This window comes from Pan troglodytes, chromosome 21 (genome assembly GCF_028858775.2).
Source record: "Pan troglodytes isolate AG18354 chromosome 21, NHGRI_mPanTro3-v2.0_pri, whole genome shotgun sequence".
NCBI lineage: Eukaryota > Metazoa > Chordata > Mammalia > Primates > Hominidae > Pan > Pan troglodytes.
The window spans coordinates 9,186,864-9,204,320 of record NC_072419.2 but is presented as its reverse complement, the minus strand read 5'-3'; the positions used below and the strand labels follow the sequence as shown (position 1 = coordinate 9,204,320).

General features: G+C 48.5%; 1 protein-coding gene across 1 annotated transcript in view; it reads right to left on the bottom strand.

The window, feature by feature from the left end:
* TMC2 (transmembrane channel like 2) overlaps positions 1 to 14,529 on the bottom strand; it is an 86,779-nt gene extending 72,250 nt beyond the window's left edge. The window contains exons 1-2 of the mRNA XM_009436705.4: positions 14,063 to 14,529; positions 8,351 to 8,503 (exon numbers count right to left, since the gene is read on the bottom strand). Coding sequence (XP_009434980.2) covers positions 8,351 to 8,503; positions 14,063 to 14,529 — 620 coding nt within the window. The remainder of the gene's footprint in view (positions 1 to 8,350; positions 8,504 to 14,062) is intronic.
* Positions 14,530 to 17,457: the final 2,928 nt, after the last annotated feature.

Genomic DNA, 17,457 nt, shown 5'->3' with positions numbered 1-17,457 from the left:
TTGTACATTTGTACATTGACTTTGTATCTTGAAATTTTGCTGAAGTCGTTTATCAATTCCAGGAGCCTTTTGGCAGAGTCTTTAGGGTTTTCTAGGTAGAGAATCATATAATCAGCAAAGAGAGATACTTTGACTTCTTTTCCTACTTTTATTTCCTTCTTTCCTGCTTTTCATTTTTCTCCTCTTGCCTGATTGCTCTGATTAAGACTTCCAGTACTATGTTGAATAGGAGAAGTGAGAATGGGCATTCTTGTCTTGTTCCAGTTCTTAAGGGAAATTCTTCCAGTTTTTGCCCATTCAGTATGAATTTCACTATGAGTTTCTCATAGATAACTTTTGTTATTTTGAGGTATGTTCCTTCAATGCCTAGTTTGTTGGAGGCTTTTATCATGAAGGGATATTAGATTTTATCAAACGTGGAGCAGGAATATTCTTGACTCTCTGTGTCTGGGGCCCCTCTGGAGGGGCTACACAAAAAGCATAAGAAGGAAATGAATTCAGCCAACAATCAGTGAGCTCAGAAGAGAACCTTAGCCCTGGATGAGAACTGCAGCCCTACTGATATCATAATTTTGGTGTGATGAGACCCTTAACAGAGAATCCAGCCATGCCATGCTGGACTTCTGACCTACAGAACTATGCACTAATTAACGAGTGATATTTTAAATTCTTAACCTGTGGTAATTTGTTGCAATAGCAATATAAAATTAATACAGATGTTCCTTGATGTACAAGGGGTTATGTTCCAATAAACTTATTGTAAGTTGAAAACATCATAAGTTGAAAATGTACTTAATACCCCAAAAAGGCCATTAAGTAAAAAATTGTAAGTTGAACCATCATAAGCCCATATGCTCCTCAACTTATGATGGAGTATATCCAATAAACCCACTGTAAAGTTGAAATAAACTGTAAAGTTGAAAAATTATAAGTTGAACCATTGTAAGTCAGGCATCATTGGATAGGTATTTGTGGAACACATGGATGTTGACTGAGTGAGTGAATGAGCACCCTGTTAAAGTTGGATGAGAAACAAATGAATCAATTTGTCTATTAAATATTCTGCAGTGGTTGCTGGATCTGGTGAGGACAGCCTTTGAGAACAGATTGTTAAATCTTCAGGAACTTGGCCGACCAGTTGTTAAACTGTTAGTAGCTTTGAGTTGGCCATGGTGGGAGTATTTAGACCACGGAAATCAGCAAATACTATGACCAGGGCTCCTCCTCCTGTCCCACACCTCAGAAAGCTAGTTTATCAGCAACCACTAGATAAACCCAATCATGCGAGTGAAGAATGAAGTCCGTCTTAGGGCAGATAGAAGAAGGTGTTGTGGAGCTGTGTGTGTCTGGCTGCTATTGCTACAGTCACCACTGCTCCTACAAAATGCCTACCCCACTGTTCCTGCTGCCTCCAAGGTACAAGCGTGGACAGTTGATACATGTGAAGTTGCATTCTAACCTTGAGGCTGGCTTTATTGGGATGTCTCAGTGTCTCAATGCTAGTGAGGCTGCCTGTCCTACTCCTAAACCCAGGGTCAAGAACTGGGCTGTATGTCCTCCTCAATGGGATCTTCTCCCTGTTCCCCCTCTTGGCAGGAGATGTCCTGCCAGTGACTTATCAGTGAACACCAATACCACTGCAACAACAAAGAATGGTTTCACAATATTCATATTTTTGTCTTCTTCCTGTATTTTACAAGTGGGCCAATACTCAAAAGCACTTGGAGTTCTATGAGCTTAAATGTGCCAGGTTTTAAGATTTAGCAGCTTCAGTTAACAATTCTCAAAAGTAGGGGCAGCTCTTGCGCCTGAGTCATTGAGCCCAGCAGCAAATGCTTCTCTTCTCTCTGTTCAGACTCTGTGTCCAGACATCCAGCAAACCCCCAAGAGAACAGGGGACCCTACCAAAGGCTAGTTGCAAACTATGAAGACCAGTCACTGTGAAGAGTCCACCTGGTTTATGAATTTCCATGGGCACAGCAAACTTTTTTTGAACTCTGTGAAGATATATAAATAATAACAAAGGCACAAAGGGCATGCCCTTCATGGTTTCTGATGAGAAGTTTCTTGTCATTATAATTGTGTTTTTTTCCCTGTAGGTGATGTTTTGTTTCTGTCTGACTGCCTACAAGTTTTTAGAAGTTTGACTATGATGTGTCTTGGAATGAATTTCTTTGCTTTGGGTTTATCCTGTTTGGGATTTGTTTTGCTTCTTGAATTTGTAAGTTTTGCCAAATCTGAGACAGTTTTAGCCATAATTTCTTTGAATACTTTTTCTGTCTCATCCTTTTTCTCCTCTTTTTCTGGAATTCCAACAATACTAATGTTATGTCTTTTATTATAGTCCCACACATCCTTGAAGTTCTGTGCATTTTTTTCCAGGCTATTTTCTCTCTGTAGTTTAGACTGGGTAATTTCTCTTGTTCTATCTCCAAGTTCACTGAGTTTTTACTCTGTTCTCTTCATTCTGTTGTTGAGCCCACTCACTGAGTTTTAAAAATTTCAGTTATTGTATTTTTTTACTTCTAAAATTTCCAGTTGTTCCTCTTTATAGCTTCTATTTTTTTTCTGAGACTGTTTTTTTCATTTGTTTCATGCGTTCACAATTGCTCGTTGAAGCATTTTTATGATGGTTGCTTTAAAACCTTTGTCGGGCAAGGTGTGGCTCATGTCTGTGATCCCAGTGTCTTGCGAGGCTAAGGTGGGAGGATTGCTTGAGCCCAAGAGTTCGAGACCAGCCTGAGCAACATAGTGAGACCCTGTTTCTACAAAAATAAAAAATAAAAATAAATAAAATAAAACCTTTGTCAGACAATTCTAACATCTCTGTCATCTTGGTGTTAAAACCTGTTGATCATCTTTTGTCATTTAGTTTGAGGTCTTCCTGGTTCTTGGTATGGCAAGCAATTTTTAATTGAAACCTGGACTTTTGGATATTATAAGACTCTAGGTATTATTTAAATCTTATGTTTTACCAGGCCTCCTCTGATATTGCTATGGTAGTTGTAGGTGATGTTGCCTGATTACTTCCAGGTGGGGGTGAAAGTCCAGGTTCTTCATTTGGCCTCCTTTGACACCTGAGGCTGAGGAGAAGCTCCTTGTTACTGCTGAGCAGGGATGGGGTTCAGGCTTCTCACCAGGCCTCCACTCAAGCCTGGTTACTTCCAGGTCATGGTGAGAGTCTAGACTCCCCACATGGTCCTCACCGAAACCATGGGGAAAAGGAGGGATCATTACTACCTGCTGGGGATGAAAATTCCTGCTTCCCACTCAGCCTTCTCTGACACACCCTGGTTAGGGGTATTGGGGCACCTTGCTTTGGCCTGGCAAATGTGGGTATCCAGGCTTCCCCACTTGCCTTTGCTGCCAGGGTTGGCAATGGGGGATGTTGTTTTGTCTGTGGTATTTGGCTGGAGAACAGTTATTGTCCAAAAGTTTTCTGTCTTGCCAGTCTGTTTCTTTCCTGGTCCTTTGGCTAGAAATAGCAGGTTTTTCTTGGGGCATTTTTTTTGGCTGCCTCCATTGGAGTTTTGGGGTTGCCAGCTTTTCCAATAGCCAGTCTGGGATATAGAAGGTAAAAAAGAAAATCCAAGGAACTCCATGCCCTGGTCATCCCTTTGGTCCTGAGGTTCTTAGCCAGTTTGCCTTCTTCTTTCTACCTTTTCAAATCTTCTTATATTTGCTTTAAATACGGCATTCAGGGTTTTCATTGTACTTAGTGGGAAGAATAGGGAAAAGCGTCTCTATTCCATCTACCTGGAAGCAGAAGTCCTCTAATCACTCTGAAGAAGGAAAGCAGTTTGGGTAGTTTTCTAAGACATCAGGCTTTGGACAAAGCTGAGAGACAGACCTGATTAATTCTATGATTAAAGCAAATATCCCTGATTCATGGGCACTAGAAGCTGTTATGCCAACTTCACATCCTACCGTGTATCATTATTGATGATGTCCACATGCTTCTCTGATTCATCTTTGTTCCCCAACCTCATCTCTCAGGGCTCAGCATAGTGTCAGGCATAAAAGATGTTCAAGCTTTAATAATAACAGTAATCGCTATTTATTAATTGCATATTATATGCTGGGCACTTAATAAAAATATTTTGAAATTGTTTGAACAACCTGTGAGGTAGATGTTGTTATTCCCATTTTACAAGTGAGAATTATTAGGCTCAGAGAGGTTAAGGGAAGGAAGTGACCCTGAGAGGGATTGGGTAGCCAACCGAAGTCTCCAGATGTGGCAGAGGTGTGAATTCAGGTTTGCCCCAACTCACTGCTGTTGCTTTTTATGTCCAGCCAGCCTTTTGTTTTCATATGTTTTTTGGAGACAGAGTCTCACTTTGTCACCAAGGCTGGAGTGCAGCGGCATGATATTGTCTCACTGCAACCTCCACTTCCTGGTTCAAAAAATTCTCCTACCTCAGCCACCAAGCAGCTGAGATTACAGGCACACACCACCACGCCTGGCTAACTTTTGTATTTTTAGTAGAGATGAGGTTCCACCATGTTGACCAGGCTGGTCTTGAACTCTTGACCTCAAGTGATCTGCCCGCCTCAGCCTCCCAAAGTGCTGGGATTATAGGTGTGAGCCACCACACCCAGCACTAGCAAGCCTTTTAAGATAGTCTACAGTAACCATGCTCAGGTCAGCCAGTGCCTGACTGGGCCAGAGAATGGGGCCCCCACACTACTATTTCTAAAAGAGAGGATGTAGTATGCGGATGCTGTCTGCAGCTGGAGACTTTATTTTCAGAAGAAGAAATCATACTGGTAGCAAAGGGGGTGCATTCTCGAATGTCTGGTAATTCTGGAGAGACGATTACAAATTAAGAGAGCAGGCTCTGTAATCCCAGCACTTTGGGAGGCCAAGGTGGGAATATCACTTGAGCCCAGGAGTTCGAGACCAGTCCCGGCAACATAGCGAGAACTTGTCTCTAAAACAACAACAACAACAAACAAACAAAAAAACAGTGCAGGCTCTGGAGCCAGAATTCCTGAGTCCAAATCCTGGCTGCGCCACTTAACTTGCTGTGTGGTCTTAGGCAAATTACTCAATTGCTGTGTGCCTCAGTCTTCTCATCAGTAAAGTGGTGACAATAATGGCAGTACCGACATCACAGGGTGATCATGAGGATTCAATGAATTGTTATACACACCACACTCAGAACAGTGCCTGGCACAAAGGGCATGCCCAGCAAAGACTGGCTGTATATAAAAAGGAATTGATAGTAAATGATGAAAAAGAGACAGCTCTGAAAACAAGAACAGCATCCAGTCAAGAGAGTGGACAGTGCCTTGGAATGAGAGGGACAGTAAATCAATCAGCCTGCTTGTGGGGTGGGGCAATGGGGACCTCCCTGCAGAGGAGGCACTTGGCCCGAGTCTTACAAGGTGTGTAGGAATTAGCAAGGAGAGGTGGCAGAAAGCACAGATCTAGGCAGAGGCACCAGCTTGGGTGGAGACTAGAGGCTGGAGAGACTTAAATCTGAGTCCAGGATAAGGAGCCTTGGGGAAGGGAAGAAGCTAGGAAGAGACAGGAGGGAGGTCCAGGGAAAGGAGACCCACTATTTGCTGGGGAGACCCACTCCAGTGAGAGAGGCATAGGTCTCCTTGGCTTCTCAGGCCTTAGCTTCTTCCTATCCTGCCAGCCCCAGGAACTCTGCCCCTCAGAGGCAGGAAGGAGATGTCAGATTTCTCCTCTGGCAGCTGAGGAGCCCTCAGGGATTGTCACGGTCCCTGAGACTTCCAGCCAGCTGGAGATCTCATTTCCATAGGCATCAAGGCTGCACTTTTTCCACTGTTAATAAAAGATGTGTTCTGGTGACACCTGAGTGGGAGTGAGGTTCTATTAGAGTGACAGATGGCTGTTCTGCCCTGCTGGCAGGAGAAGGAGCCCAGCTTGGAGGGAGCAGGGAGAAAGGATTCAAAAAGAGGAGGCTGAGGGCCCGGCGCGGTGGCTCATGCCTGTGATCCCAGCACTTTGGGAGGCCGAGGCGGGCGGATCATGAGGTCAGGAGATTGAGACCGTCCTGGCTAACACGGTGAAACCCTGTCTGTACTAAAAATACAGAAAATTAGCTGGGCATGGTGGTGGGCGCCTGTAGTCCCAGCTACTCGGCAGGCTGAGGCAGGAGAATCGCTTGAACCTGGGAGGCGGAGGTTGCAGTGAGCCGAGATTGTGCCACTGCGCTCCATCTCAAAAAAAAAAAAAAACAAGAGGAGGCTGAGAAGGAAGACAGTCCAGAGTTGAGTCTAGCTTCCACACTGTCGCCACTCACCACATGGGACTATTTAAATTTTTAAAATTAATTTGTTATTTTATTATTTAATTGACAAACGGGCCAGGTGTGGTGGCCCATACCTGTAATCACAATACTTGGGGAAGCTGAGGTGGGAGGATCGCTTGAGTCCAGGAGTTCGAGATCAGCCTGGGCAACATAGCGAGACCCTGTATCCACAAAAAAATTTAAAAATTAGCCAGGTATGGTGGCATATGCCTGTAGTCCCAGCCACTGGAGAGGTTGTGGCAGGCGGATCACTTGAGCCCAGGAATTCAAGGCCACAGTGAGTTAAAATGGTGGACTGGACTCCAGCGTGGGTGACAGAGCAAGACTCTGTCTCTTAAAAATAAATTGTATATATTTATGGTGTACATGATGTTTTGATATATGTATACATTATGAATTGTTAAATCGAGTTAATTAACATACGCATTACCTCCCATACTTGTTTCTTGTATGTGGTGAGAACACTTATAATCTATTCTTAGCAATTTTCAGGTATCCAATATATTGTTATTAATTATAGTCACTATGCTATACATAAATTTAAGTTTAAATAAAAGCTAAAACAAAAAAATCAGTTTTTCAGTTACACTAATCTGTTTTAAGCACTCAGTAACCACACGTGGTAGTGGCTATATGTTACACAGTGCAGATTTAGACAAATTTCCATCATTGCAGAAAGGTCTGGTGCTCAGCAGCACTGGCCTAAAGCATAGGCCTGGAGGCACTACGAGGAGGTGTTTCTTCTTGCAGCCATATAGGAGATGACGTAATAATTTGCAGGGCCGTGGGGTAAGCTCTGTTTTCCTTGTCAGGGTCGGCCCAGTGTTGGTGTAGCTAGATCTTTACTGTGCCTGTTGGGGTAAATACTGCAAAAACATGGCTGCCAAATTGCTCTGCTTAATAAAGGGTGAGGAGTTTGAAGTGAGCAATGAGGAAGCTCATGTATGAGAGGAGCCAGGGAGCATGGGCTTCCTACAGAGGAAACGGGGGGAGTGCCACTCCCAACGCTGTGGCAAAAAAACAGAGGGACGTTGGGGAAAACGGTCATGTTGGATAGGAACTTTTTAGCAGAAACTCAAAAAGTATGTAATATGACTACTGCTGTTATTTCTTTTCTTTTCTTTTTTTGTTTTTTTTGAGACAGAGTTGCCCAGGCTGGAGTTCAGTGGCATGATCTCGGCTCACTACAACCTCTGTCTCCTGGGTTCAAGCGATTCTCCTGCCTCAGCCTCCCGAGTAACTGGGACTACAGGTGCCCGCAACCACGCCCGGCTAATTTTTGTCTTTTTAGTAGAGACGGGGTTTCACCATGTTGTCCAGGCTGGTCTCAAACACCTGACCTCAAGTGATCCACCTGCCTTGGCCTCCCAAAGTGCTGGGATTACAGGTGTGAGTCTACTGTTATTTTAAAACTGCAGCAAAGACCCCAGAATCATCAAATGCTCCGTGCATCAGGCTTTTGCATGGAAACCAAAGAAGTGGCTGAGTAGAAAACAGGAGTCGAGTGGCATGGGCAGGAGGCCTGTTGCCATTCACAGAGTGATATTCATGTTGCATGGGGGCCAGCTTGGCCTTGTGCCAGGCAATGGGGATGTGACAGTGGCTCAGGCAGACCCTCTCCCACTCACCGTGCAAATCACGCAAGCGAGAGTGTGTACACATGGAGAGACACTGGGTGCTCCAGGAACATGAGAGAGAGCTGCTCTTGAGGAGAAGGGGTCTAGAAAGCTTCCAGGAGAAGGCATGTCTCTGTTGGGCTGTGAGGGTGACACAGAAGCCACGAGATGAAGTGTGGCATGGGATAAAAGGGGCAGCCAGGCAGGGGAAGGCATGGGCACAGGTCGGGAGTCCTCCGAGTCTTCCATGGCTCCCCCTCTAGGCCCTGTGGTGCTGGTGAACAGCACGGCTGCCTTGGCTCTCATGGGGCTCCCTGAGTGCTGTTCTCCTCGCTGGAGCAGCCCCCTTCACATCAAGCCCCTTTGGGGAAATGTGGAGGGAGGGCTCCCATTCCCATCAGAAGGAGCTGTGGACATTGGAAGGCCCTGGCTGACCCGCAGCCTGCTCACCTGAGCTCTGTCAGCTTCTTCGCCATGGGCCAGGGCTTGCTCCGCATGGTGGCAATGAGCTTCTTTTTTTCTTCCACCTGCTCCAGGATCCGGGCCAGTTCCTCCTCGGACAGGGACTCCCCACCAGAGGCACTGGAGGCCAAGGAGGATGATCTGGAGGCAGAGCCAGGGCAGAGGCAGAGGGAAGTTGGAAAGGAGGTGGTGTCCTCAAGTGCTGTGGAATGAGGAGGGGCCCATGCAAGATGGCACCCCTGCCCCCTGCTCAGAAGCCATTAGTGACTCCCATTGCCTGGCAGCGGAGGCCAAAATTCTACCCTGTAGCCCAAGGCCCTGGAGGGCTGCCTCCCCATCCTCCATTTCTCTGAGTCCTCCCACAAACCACATGCCAGCTGAGTGCTCCCCAACAGAAATAGGACACAAGCCACTTACTGTAATGCAAATTTTCTAGTAGCCACGTTGAAGTGGTAAAAAGCAATGGATTAAAGCAATTTTAATAATACAGTTTATTTAATCAAATATATTAAAAACTGGAATTTAACCTGTAATCAATATAAAATTATTAGAGATATTTCAGTCCTTTAAAAAATACTGTCTTCAAAGGTCGGTATTCATTTTGTACTCATACTGCAAGGCTATTCAGATGATAAACTTTCATCAGATATATTTAATTTGTATTTATATTTCATAAGTTTATAGGTGAAAAAAGTAGATTTTCCCAAATTGTTTTAGACATACTTAAAAGATTCCCAATAACTGAATCAAGTAGCAGAATATGGTTTTCCTGGAGGCGGCGGCGGCGGCGGCTCGGGTGGCTGCGCTGGGAGGCGGCGATGAGAGGCTCGCACGCCTCCAGCCCGGCCCCGGTCCCCCGGGACGGAGAGCCGAGCAGCCCCGGCTCTGGGCTACGGACTATGGGCGAATAGCTCTGACCACCCGGCGAAGCATGCCGCCTGCCTTGGCCTCCCAAAGTGCCGAGATTGCAGCCTCTGCCCGGCCGCCACCCCGTCTGGGAAGTGAGGAGCGTCTCTGCCTGGCCGCCCATCATCTGGGACGTGAGGAGCCCCTCTGCCTGCCTACCCAGTCTGGAAAGTGAGGAGCGTCTCTGCCCAGCCGCCATCCCATCTAGGAAGTGAGGAGCGCCTCTTCCCGGCCACCATCCCATCTAGGAAGTGAGGAGCGTCTCTGCCCAGCCGCCCATCGTCTGAGATGTGGGGAGCGCCTCTGCCCCGCCGCCCCGTCTGGGAAGTGAGGAGCGCCTCTACCCGGCCGCGACCCCATCTGGGAGGTGAGGAGCGTCTCTGCCCAGCCGCCCCGTCTGAGAAGTGAGGAGACCCTCCGCCTGGCAACCACCCCATATGAGAAGTGAGGAGCCCCTCCGCCCGGCAGCCACCCCGTCTGGGAAGTGAGGAGCGTCTCTGCCTGGCAGCCACCCCATCCAGGAGGGAGGTGGGGGTCAGCCCCCACCAGGCCAGCCGCCCCGTCCGGGAGGGAGGTGGGGGGGGTCAGCCCCCCACCCGGCCAGCCGCCCCGTCCGGGAGGGAGGTGGGGGGGTCAGCCCCCCGCCTGGCCAGCCACCCCGTCCGGGAGGGAGGTGGGGGGGGGTCAGCCCCCTGCCCGGCCAGTCGCCCCGTCTGGGAGGTGAGGGGCGCCTCTGCCTGGCCGCCCCTACTGGGAAGTGAGGAGCCCCTCTGCCCAGCCAGCCGCCCCGTCCGGGAAGGAGGTGGGGGGTTTCAGCCCCCCGCCCGGCCAGCCACCCCGTCTGGGAGGGAGGTGGGGGGGTCAGCCCCCTGCCAGGCCAGCCGCCCCGTCCGGGAGGTGAGGGGCGCCTCTGCCCGGCCGCCCCTACTGGGAAGTGAGGAGCCCCTCTGCCCGGCCAGCCGCCCCATCCGGGAGGGAGGTGGGGGGGTCAGCCCCCCGCCCGGTCAGCCGCCCCGTCCGGGAGGTGAGGGGCGCCTCTGCCCGGCTGCCCCTACTGGGAAGTGAGGAGCCCCTCTGCCCGGCCAGCCGCCCCATCCGGGAGGGAGGTGGGGGGGTCAGCCCCCCGCCCGGTCAGCCGCCCCGTCCGGGAGGTGAGGGGCGCCTCTGCCCGGCCGCCCCTACTGGGAAGTGAGGAGCCCCTCTGCCCGGCCAGCTGCCCCGTCCGGGAAGGAGGTGGGGGGGTCAGCCCCCCGCCCGGCCAGCCGCCCCATCCGGGAGGGAGGTGGGGGGGTCAGCCCCCCGCCCGGACGGCCGCCCCATCCGGGAGGTGAGGGGCGCCTCTGCCCGGCCGCCCCTACTGGGAAGTGAGGAGCCCCTCTGCCCGGCCAGCCGCCCCGTCCCGGAGGGAGGTGGGGGGGTCAGCCCCCCTGCCCGGCCAGCCGCCCCGTCCGGGAGGTGAGGGGCGCCTCTGCCCGGCCGTCCCTACTGGGAAGTGAGGAGCCCCTCTGCCTGGCCAGCCGCCTGGTCCGGGAAGGAGGTGGGGGGGTCAGCCCCCTGCCAGGCCAGCCGCCCCATCCGGGAGGGAGGTGGGGGGGTCAGCCCCCCGCCTGGCCAGCCGCCCCATCCGGGAGGTGAGGGGCGCCTCTGCCCGGCCGCCCCTACTGGGAAGTGAGGAGCCCCTCTGCCTGGCCAGCCGCCCCGTCTGGGAGGGAGGTGGGGGGGTCAGCCCCCCGCCCGGCCAGCCGCCCGGTCCGGGAGATGAGGGGCGCCTCTGCCCGGCCGCCCCTACTGGGAAGTGAGGAGCCCCTCTGCCCGGCCACCGCCCCGTCTGGGAGGTGTACCTGGCAGCTCATTGGGAATGGGCCATGATGACAATGGCGGTTTTGTGGAATAGAAGCGGGGGAAAGGCGGGGAAGGGATTGAGAGATCGGATGGTTGCCATGTCTGTGTAGAGGGAGGTAGACACGGGAGACTTTTCATTTTGTTCTGTACTAGGAAAAATTCTTCTGCCTTGTGATCCTGTTGATCGGTGACCTTACCCCCAACTCTGTGCTCTCTGGAACATTTGCTGTGTCCACTCAGGGTTAAATGGATTAAGGGTGGTGCAAGATGTGCTTTGTTATGCAGATGCTTGAAGGCAGCATGCTCGTTAAGAGTCATCACCACTCCCTAATCTCAAATACCCAGGGACACAAACACTACGGTAGGCCGCAGGGTCCTCTGCATAGGAAAACCAGAGACCTTTGTTCACTTGTTTATCTGCTGACCCTCCCTCCACTATTGTCCTATGACCCTGCCAAATCCCCCTCTGTGAGAAACACCCAAGAATGATCAATAAAAATAAATAAATTAATTAAAAAAAAAAAAAAAAAGAATATGGTTTTCCTTTGATATTTGTATCTGCATTGACAACAGTAGTTTGTCTTTTTGTAGAACTGTTTTGGCTTCAAAGTCAAATCAAATCAGTTTCAAAACTACATCTGTCCAAATTAAGTAAATTCACCAACTCTTATGTCAACTCAGTGGCATTAACATTGAGTTACAATTAAATGAGAAATTCAGTTGCTCAGTCACACTGGCCACATTTCAAGTGCTCAGCAGCCACATGCAGGTAGTGGCTGTCATATTGGACAGCAGGGCTGTGGAGAATTTCCAGCTGGGGACCTCCCCATCTCCCAGATAATACTATGTGCTCAGTTGTCACAAAATCCAAGTGTCTGTGTGTGCTCCCTACAGCCTCCAGCCTATTCTGACTCCATTTTTTTTTTTGAGACAGAGTCTTGCTCTGTTGCCCAGGCTGGAGTGCAGTGGCACAATCTCGGCTCACTGCAAGCTCCATCTCCTGGGTTCACGCCATTCTCCCACCTTAGCCTCCGGAGTAGCTGGCACTACAGGCACCCGCCACCACGCCCGGCTAATTTTTTGTATTTTTAGTAGAGATGGGGTTTCACCGTGTTAGCCAGGATGATCTCGATCTCCTGACCTCGTGATCCACCCACCTTGGCCTCCCAAAGTGCTGGGATTACAGGCGTGAGCCACCACGCCCGGCCTCTGACTCCTTTAGTGATAAAAAATAGTGACTCTCAGCTGAGTGAGACAGCGCCCAATCGGGCAGGTAAAGGAAAGGACTAAGGAAGGGTTATGGCTGGGCAGCCTGAGTGTGTTTCATAAATGGTAGTATTAGGGTGTGGGCTTGGGTTACTGCAGGTTTTAGAGACAGGTTTGCAGCAGCCTCTGGGTGTTTTAGCTTCTGATTAACTCCTGGGGAGCAAAGAAGAAGTTTTAGGATGCCCTTGAAGGTTGAAAAGCCTAGAACACAGAGATATTTTTTTTTTGCCATACTTCATGCACACCCAATTGATGATATCTGCCTTTGAGTCTCTGCGTGGGGTGTTCCCACAGTTTGGGGTGTTGGACATTCAGTCATTGTTTATTTAGATTCCACCTGTTATTCAAAGCCTCACTGGGATGTTCACCTTCTCCATGGAGGAACCCTGATGGCCCAGCACCCCGGGAATTCAGCGCTCCATCAAGTCCTGTCTTGCATGCATATTGCTTTCTGCCTTGTCTTAGGATTACCAATGCCTATGTGTTATCTCCTCTGCCACACTGTCAGTATCTAGGCAACAGGAACTGAATGTTTTCATCTCTCTAATGCCCTGGCATGGCCCTCAGTTGAAAATGACATAAATGAGTCTGTGGCCCATTGGGATGGTACAGGCTGCCTCTAAAGTTCAGGGCACCCAGGGCCCATCAATGGTGCATTCGCGTTATTTTTAAATGGCCAAGGGCACGATGCACCCTTTACCTCTTTAGTTCATGTCTGGGAGCAACCAGACAGTAGACAAAGGCTCTAACTAAGCCAGGATGGTTGGCATGGCGACAGGAAAAAATCAGTGGCCTTGTTTAAGAGCCTCTCTGTAAAGGTGGAGAGGAAGATGGAGCACCCAACTGAGGCTGTGGGCAAAAAGGATTTGCTACAAACCACCGGGAAAGAACATCAACTCTTCACCATAATCCTAATATTCCCAACTGTTGCAAAAGAATTCCTATTCTATCACAAAGAATTCTTAAAACGATATGAGCAACGAATAAGGCATCTGTTATCCTCAATGATTGAAAAAGGGAGGCAAAGAGAGAGACACCTATTAAAATTGATAACAAAAACATGAACCCCAAATCTTCACCTTCTGATGCCATAAGCTGGCCCTGTCCACTAACCCACACGTGCTAGTTGGTGCTAATGGTAATGGAACAAAGGAGGCAAAACAAATAAAACCTCCAAGCTCCAGAATTTCAGAGCTGGTGGCATCCCCGAAGGTCTCCTAGACCAGCGCCACATTTCCAGAATAGGAAACTGGCCCAGATCCGGAAGCCGGAAAGAGGTGTGCTTAAGCCCTCAGATGGTTCCTGAATCCAACTTTGTTCATGTCTCTCAGCTCCTCCTCTTCAAGAGCTGGGGTGAGTCACCAGCTGAAATTCAGGGGACGCGGGATCTTGTCCCACCCTGCTGCCCTGTCACCTCCGCTTCACCGGTGCGCCATGAGACGCTGGAGTGGAGAGCCCGTGGCCACTCCCCCTGCGCGGACCCGCGATCTTCACCCCGGTTCTGGGATAAAGAACCCACCGCAGAGTGGGGCAGTGGTGAGGGCTGGGAGACACGGAAGCCAGAGCGAGGGCACGGGCTGCCTCTCACCAGGGAGGGGGACATGGGTCCCTCATGGGGGAAGGAGAAGGGCCGCGAAGGAGCGGGAGCGCGCGGAGCCAATGCCCAGAATCAGAGCCGCAACACACCTGGGTTTCTTCTGCCGCTTCGACTTCTCCTTCCTGGGAATCTCCTTTTCCTTCTTTGGGGCTGCTGTCTGCTCCTTGAAGGAAGCCCTCTCGTCCCGCTTTCTCCTCCCCTCGCAGGCTGCCTTGCCCCGCTCCTGCTCCCCCAGCTCTTCTCTGTGTCTCCTGCGCCCTGTTTGCTTCCTCCGGGGAGACCCCGGGCTTGGGCTGCCCCCGGCGCGCTCCTTCTGGCTTCGCTGAGCTCCGCGCCGGCCTGGGGTCCCCTCGGCTTTGAGAGCCCGCTTGCTTGAGGATCTCCTTCCCAGCCTGTCACCTGCAGGGGCGGGAAAATGGACAGTTCTGGTTCCAACGGCCTCAGGCCCGGGAAAATGTCCCCGGCCGTGAGAAATCAAACGTCCAAGATGATTCCGAGAGCTTGTGAGCTCTGCGGGGCTCAGAACAGGACACCCCAAAATATGGCACCTTGGCATGTTGAGTATTTTAAGCTGAAGGAAACTAAGAAAACTGCAGAAGCAGGAAGGTCACTCTCTGGCCTTCTCCCTCCCGTCTCCCTTGAAGACCTCCTGTGACAGGTGTCCTGCCCTATACCCAAGGAAAGGAAAGTCACACAGAGAGGCCAAGAGGAATCGGAGCACACAGGCCTTGCTACTTCCCCCTGGTTGATTACCATGACATCATACCCTTTTGTCCTCCAATCATGCTTCTGCACAACTGTCCATAAAAATACAGTTTTCCCTGTATATTTGGGTCTTCGTTTCTGAAGGCTCTTGTGTTCCCTAAAACTTACATTAAATAAAATTGGATGCGTTTATCTTGTTAATCTGTCTTTTGTTATTGGGGTCTCATCCACAAACCTTGCAATGGCTAAGGAAAGAAATCTCTTCTCCCTCTAGGTCCAAAGGCCACCTATTCTGAAAGCTTCTGGTCTGGGTGAGAATGACTGCCTTGGTGGGGGCACACTTTCATCAGTTTTACCTCCAGGAGCCCTACCAAATTTTCACTGTGAGGTCAGGAGTTGGAGACCAGACGGGCCAAGGTGGTGAAACTCCATCTGTACTAAAAATACAAAAATTAGCTGGGCGTGGTGGTGCATGTCTGTAATTCCAGCTACTTGGAAGGCTAAGGCAAGAGAATCGCTCGAACCCGGGAGGTGGAGGTTGCAGTGAGCTGAGATCACACCAGTGCACTCCAGCCTAAGCGACAAGAGCGAGACTCCATCTGAAGAAAACAAAATAAAATAAAAATAACTGATTAATATGTTAACAGATCTAATGGATAAAATGGACAACATGCAAGAACAGATGAGTAATGTAATCAAAGAGATTGAAACTCTAAGAAACAATAAAAAAGAAATGGTAAAAACCAAAAACACTACAATAGAAGTAAAGAACACCTTTGATGGGCTCATTAGTAGACTGGTCACAGTCAAGGAAAGAGTCAGTGGGCGGAGGATATGTCAATAGAAACTTCCCAAACTGAAAGCAAAAAGAAAAGAAATTTCAGAGACGGAACAAAATATCCCCAAACTGTGGGACAATTTCAAAAGGAGTAACATATGTGTAATGGGAATGCCAGAAGGCAAACAGAGAAAGGAATAGAAGAAATATTTGAATTAATAATTGCTAAGAATTTTCTAATATTAATGACAAACACCAAACCACACATCGAGAAAGCCCAGAGAACATCAAGCAGGATAAATGCCAAAAATCTCCACCTAGGCATATCGTATTCACACTGCAGAAAACCAAAGACAAAGATAAAATCTTGAAAAAAGCTGGAGGAAAAAACTCACCTTACCTGTTGGTATAAAGATAAGAATTACACTAGATTTTGCTCCAGAAACTGTGCAAGTAAGAGAGTAGAGTGATATATTTAAAGTGCTGAAGGAAAAAAAAAAAAAAAAGGACAGAATTCTGTATCCATCAAAAGTATCCTTCAAAAGTGAGGAAGATAGACTTTCTCAGACAAACAAAAACGGAGATAATTTGTTGTCAGTAGACCTGCCTTGCAAAAAAAGTTTTATTTTATTTTCATTTAGAAACAGGGACTCTGTTGCCTAGGCTGGAGTGCAGTGGTGCCATCATAGCTCACTATAACCTTGCACTGCTGGGCTCAAGTGATCCTCCTGCCTCAGCCTCCCAGCTAATTAAAAAACAATTTTTTTAAAAGATGGAGTATCACTGTCTTGCCCAGGCTGATCTCAAACTCCTGGCCTCAAGAGATTCTCCTGCCTTAGGCTACCAAAGTGCTGGGATTATAGGCATGAGCCACCCTGTCCAGCCCCTCAAAATGTTAAAGGAGGTTCTTCAGAGGGAAGGAAAACGACATAGGTCAGAAACTTGGATTTACATAAAGGAAGAGCATTCAAGAAGGAATAAATAAAGAAAAAATAGGCCAAACCTGGTGGTTCACGCCTGTAATCCCAGCACTTTGGGAGGCTGAGGTGGGTGGATCATGAAGTCAGGAGTTCGAGACCAGCCTGGCCAACATGGTGAAACCCCATCTCTATTAAAAATACAAAAATTAGCCAGGCATGATGGCACGTGCCTGTAATCCCAGCTACTGGGAAGGCTGAGGCAGGAGAATCGCTTGAAGCCAGGAGGTGGAGGTTGCAGTGAGACGAGATCACACCACTGCACTCCAGCCTGGGTGACAGAGCAAGGCTCCGTCTCAAAAAATAAATAAATAAAAAATAAAATCCTTCTTTTTAAATTCCTAACTGACCTCAAAGATAAGGGTTTGTTTAGGATAACAATAGCAACAATATGTTGGATAATCATAGCTTATGGATAAGCTAAATGAATTACAGCAATGTCAAAGAGATGGGAGGCAGACATTGGGAATACCCTTTTATAAAGTACCTGCGCTACCCATGAAGAGATATAGTGTTATTTAAAAGTGGACTTGAATTAGTTAGAAATGCAAATTCTAGAACAAACCTTTTTTAAAAAGTACAAAGGAAGCAAAATTAATATGCTAACAAAGGAGATAAACTGGAATCATATTAAATGCTCAATCAAAACCGCAGAAGGCAGAAAAAGAGTGGAAGATAAAAATAGGAACAAAGAACAAGGACATCAAAGAGAAACCAGCAACAAATATGGTAAACATTAACCCAACTATATCAATAATCATTTTATGTATAAATAATCTCAGTACACCAACTAAAGAAAGAGATTGTCAGAGAATGGATCAAAAACCAAGACCCAAGTATATGCTGTCTATAAGAATCCCACTTTAAATATAAACAGACTTATAGATTAAAAGTAAAGGGCAGAGAAAGATAATCGTGTTAACCCTGATTATATATATAAAAAAAGCTTGAGCAATTGTATTAATTTCAGACAAAGCAGATTTCAGAGCAAGTAAAATTATCCGGGATAAAGAAGGGCAAGACC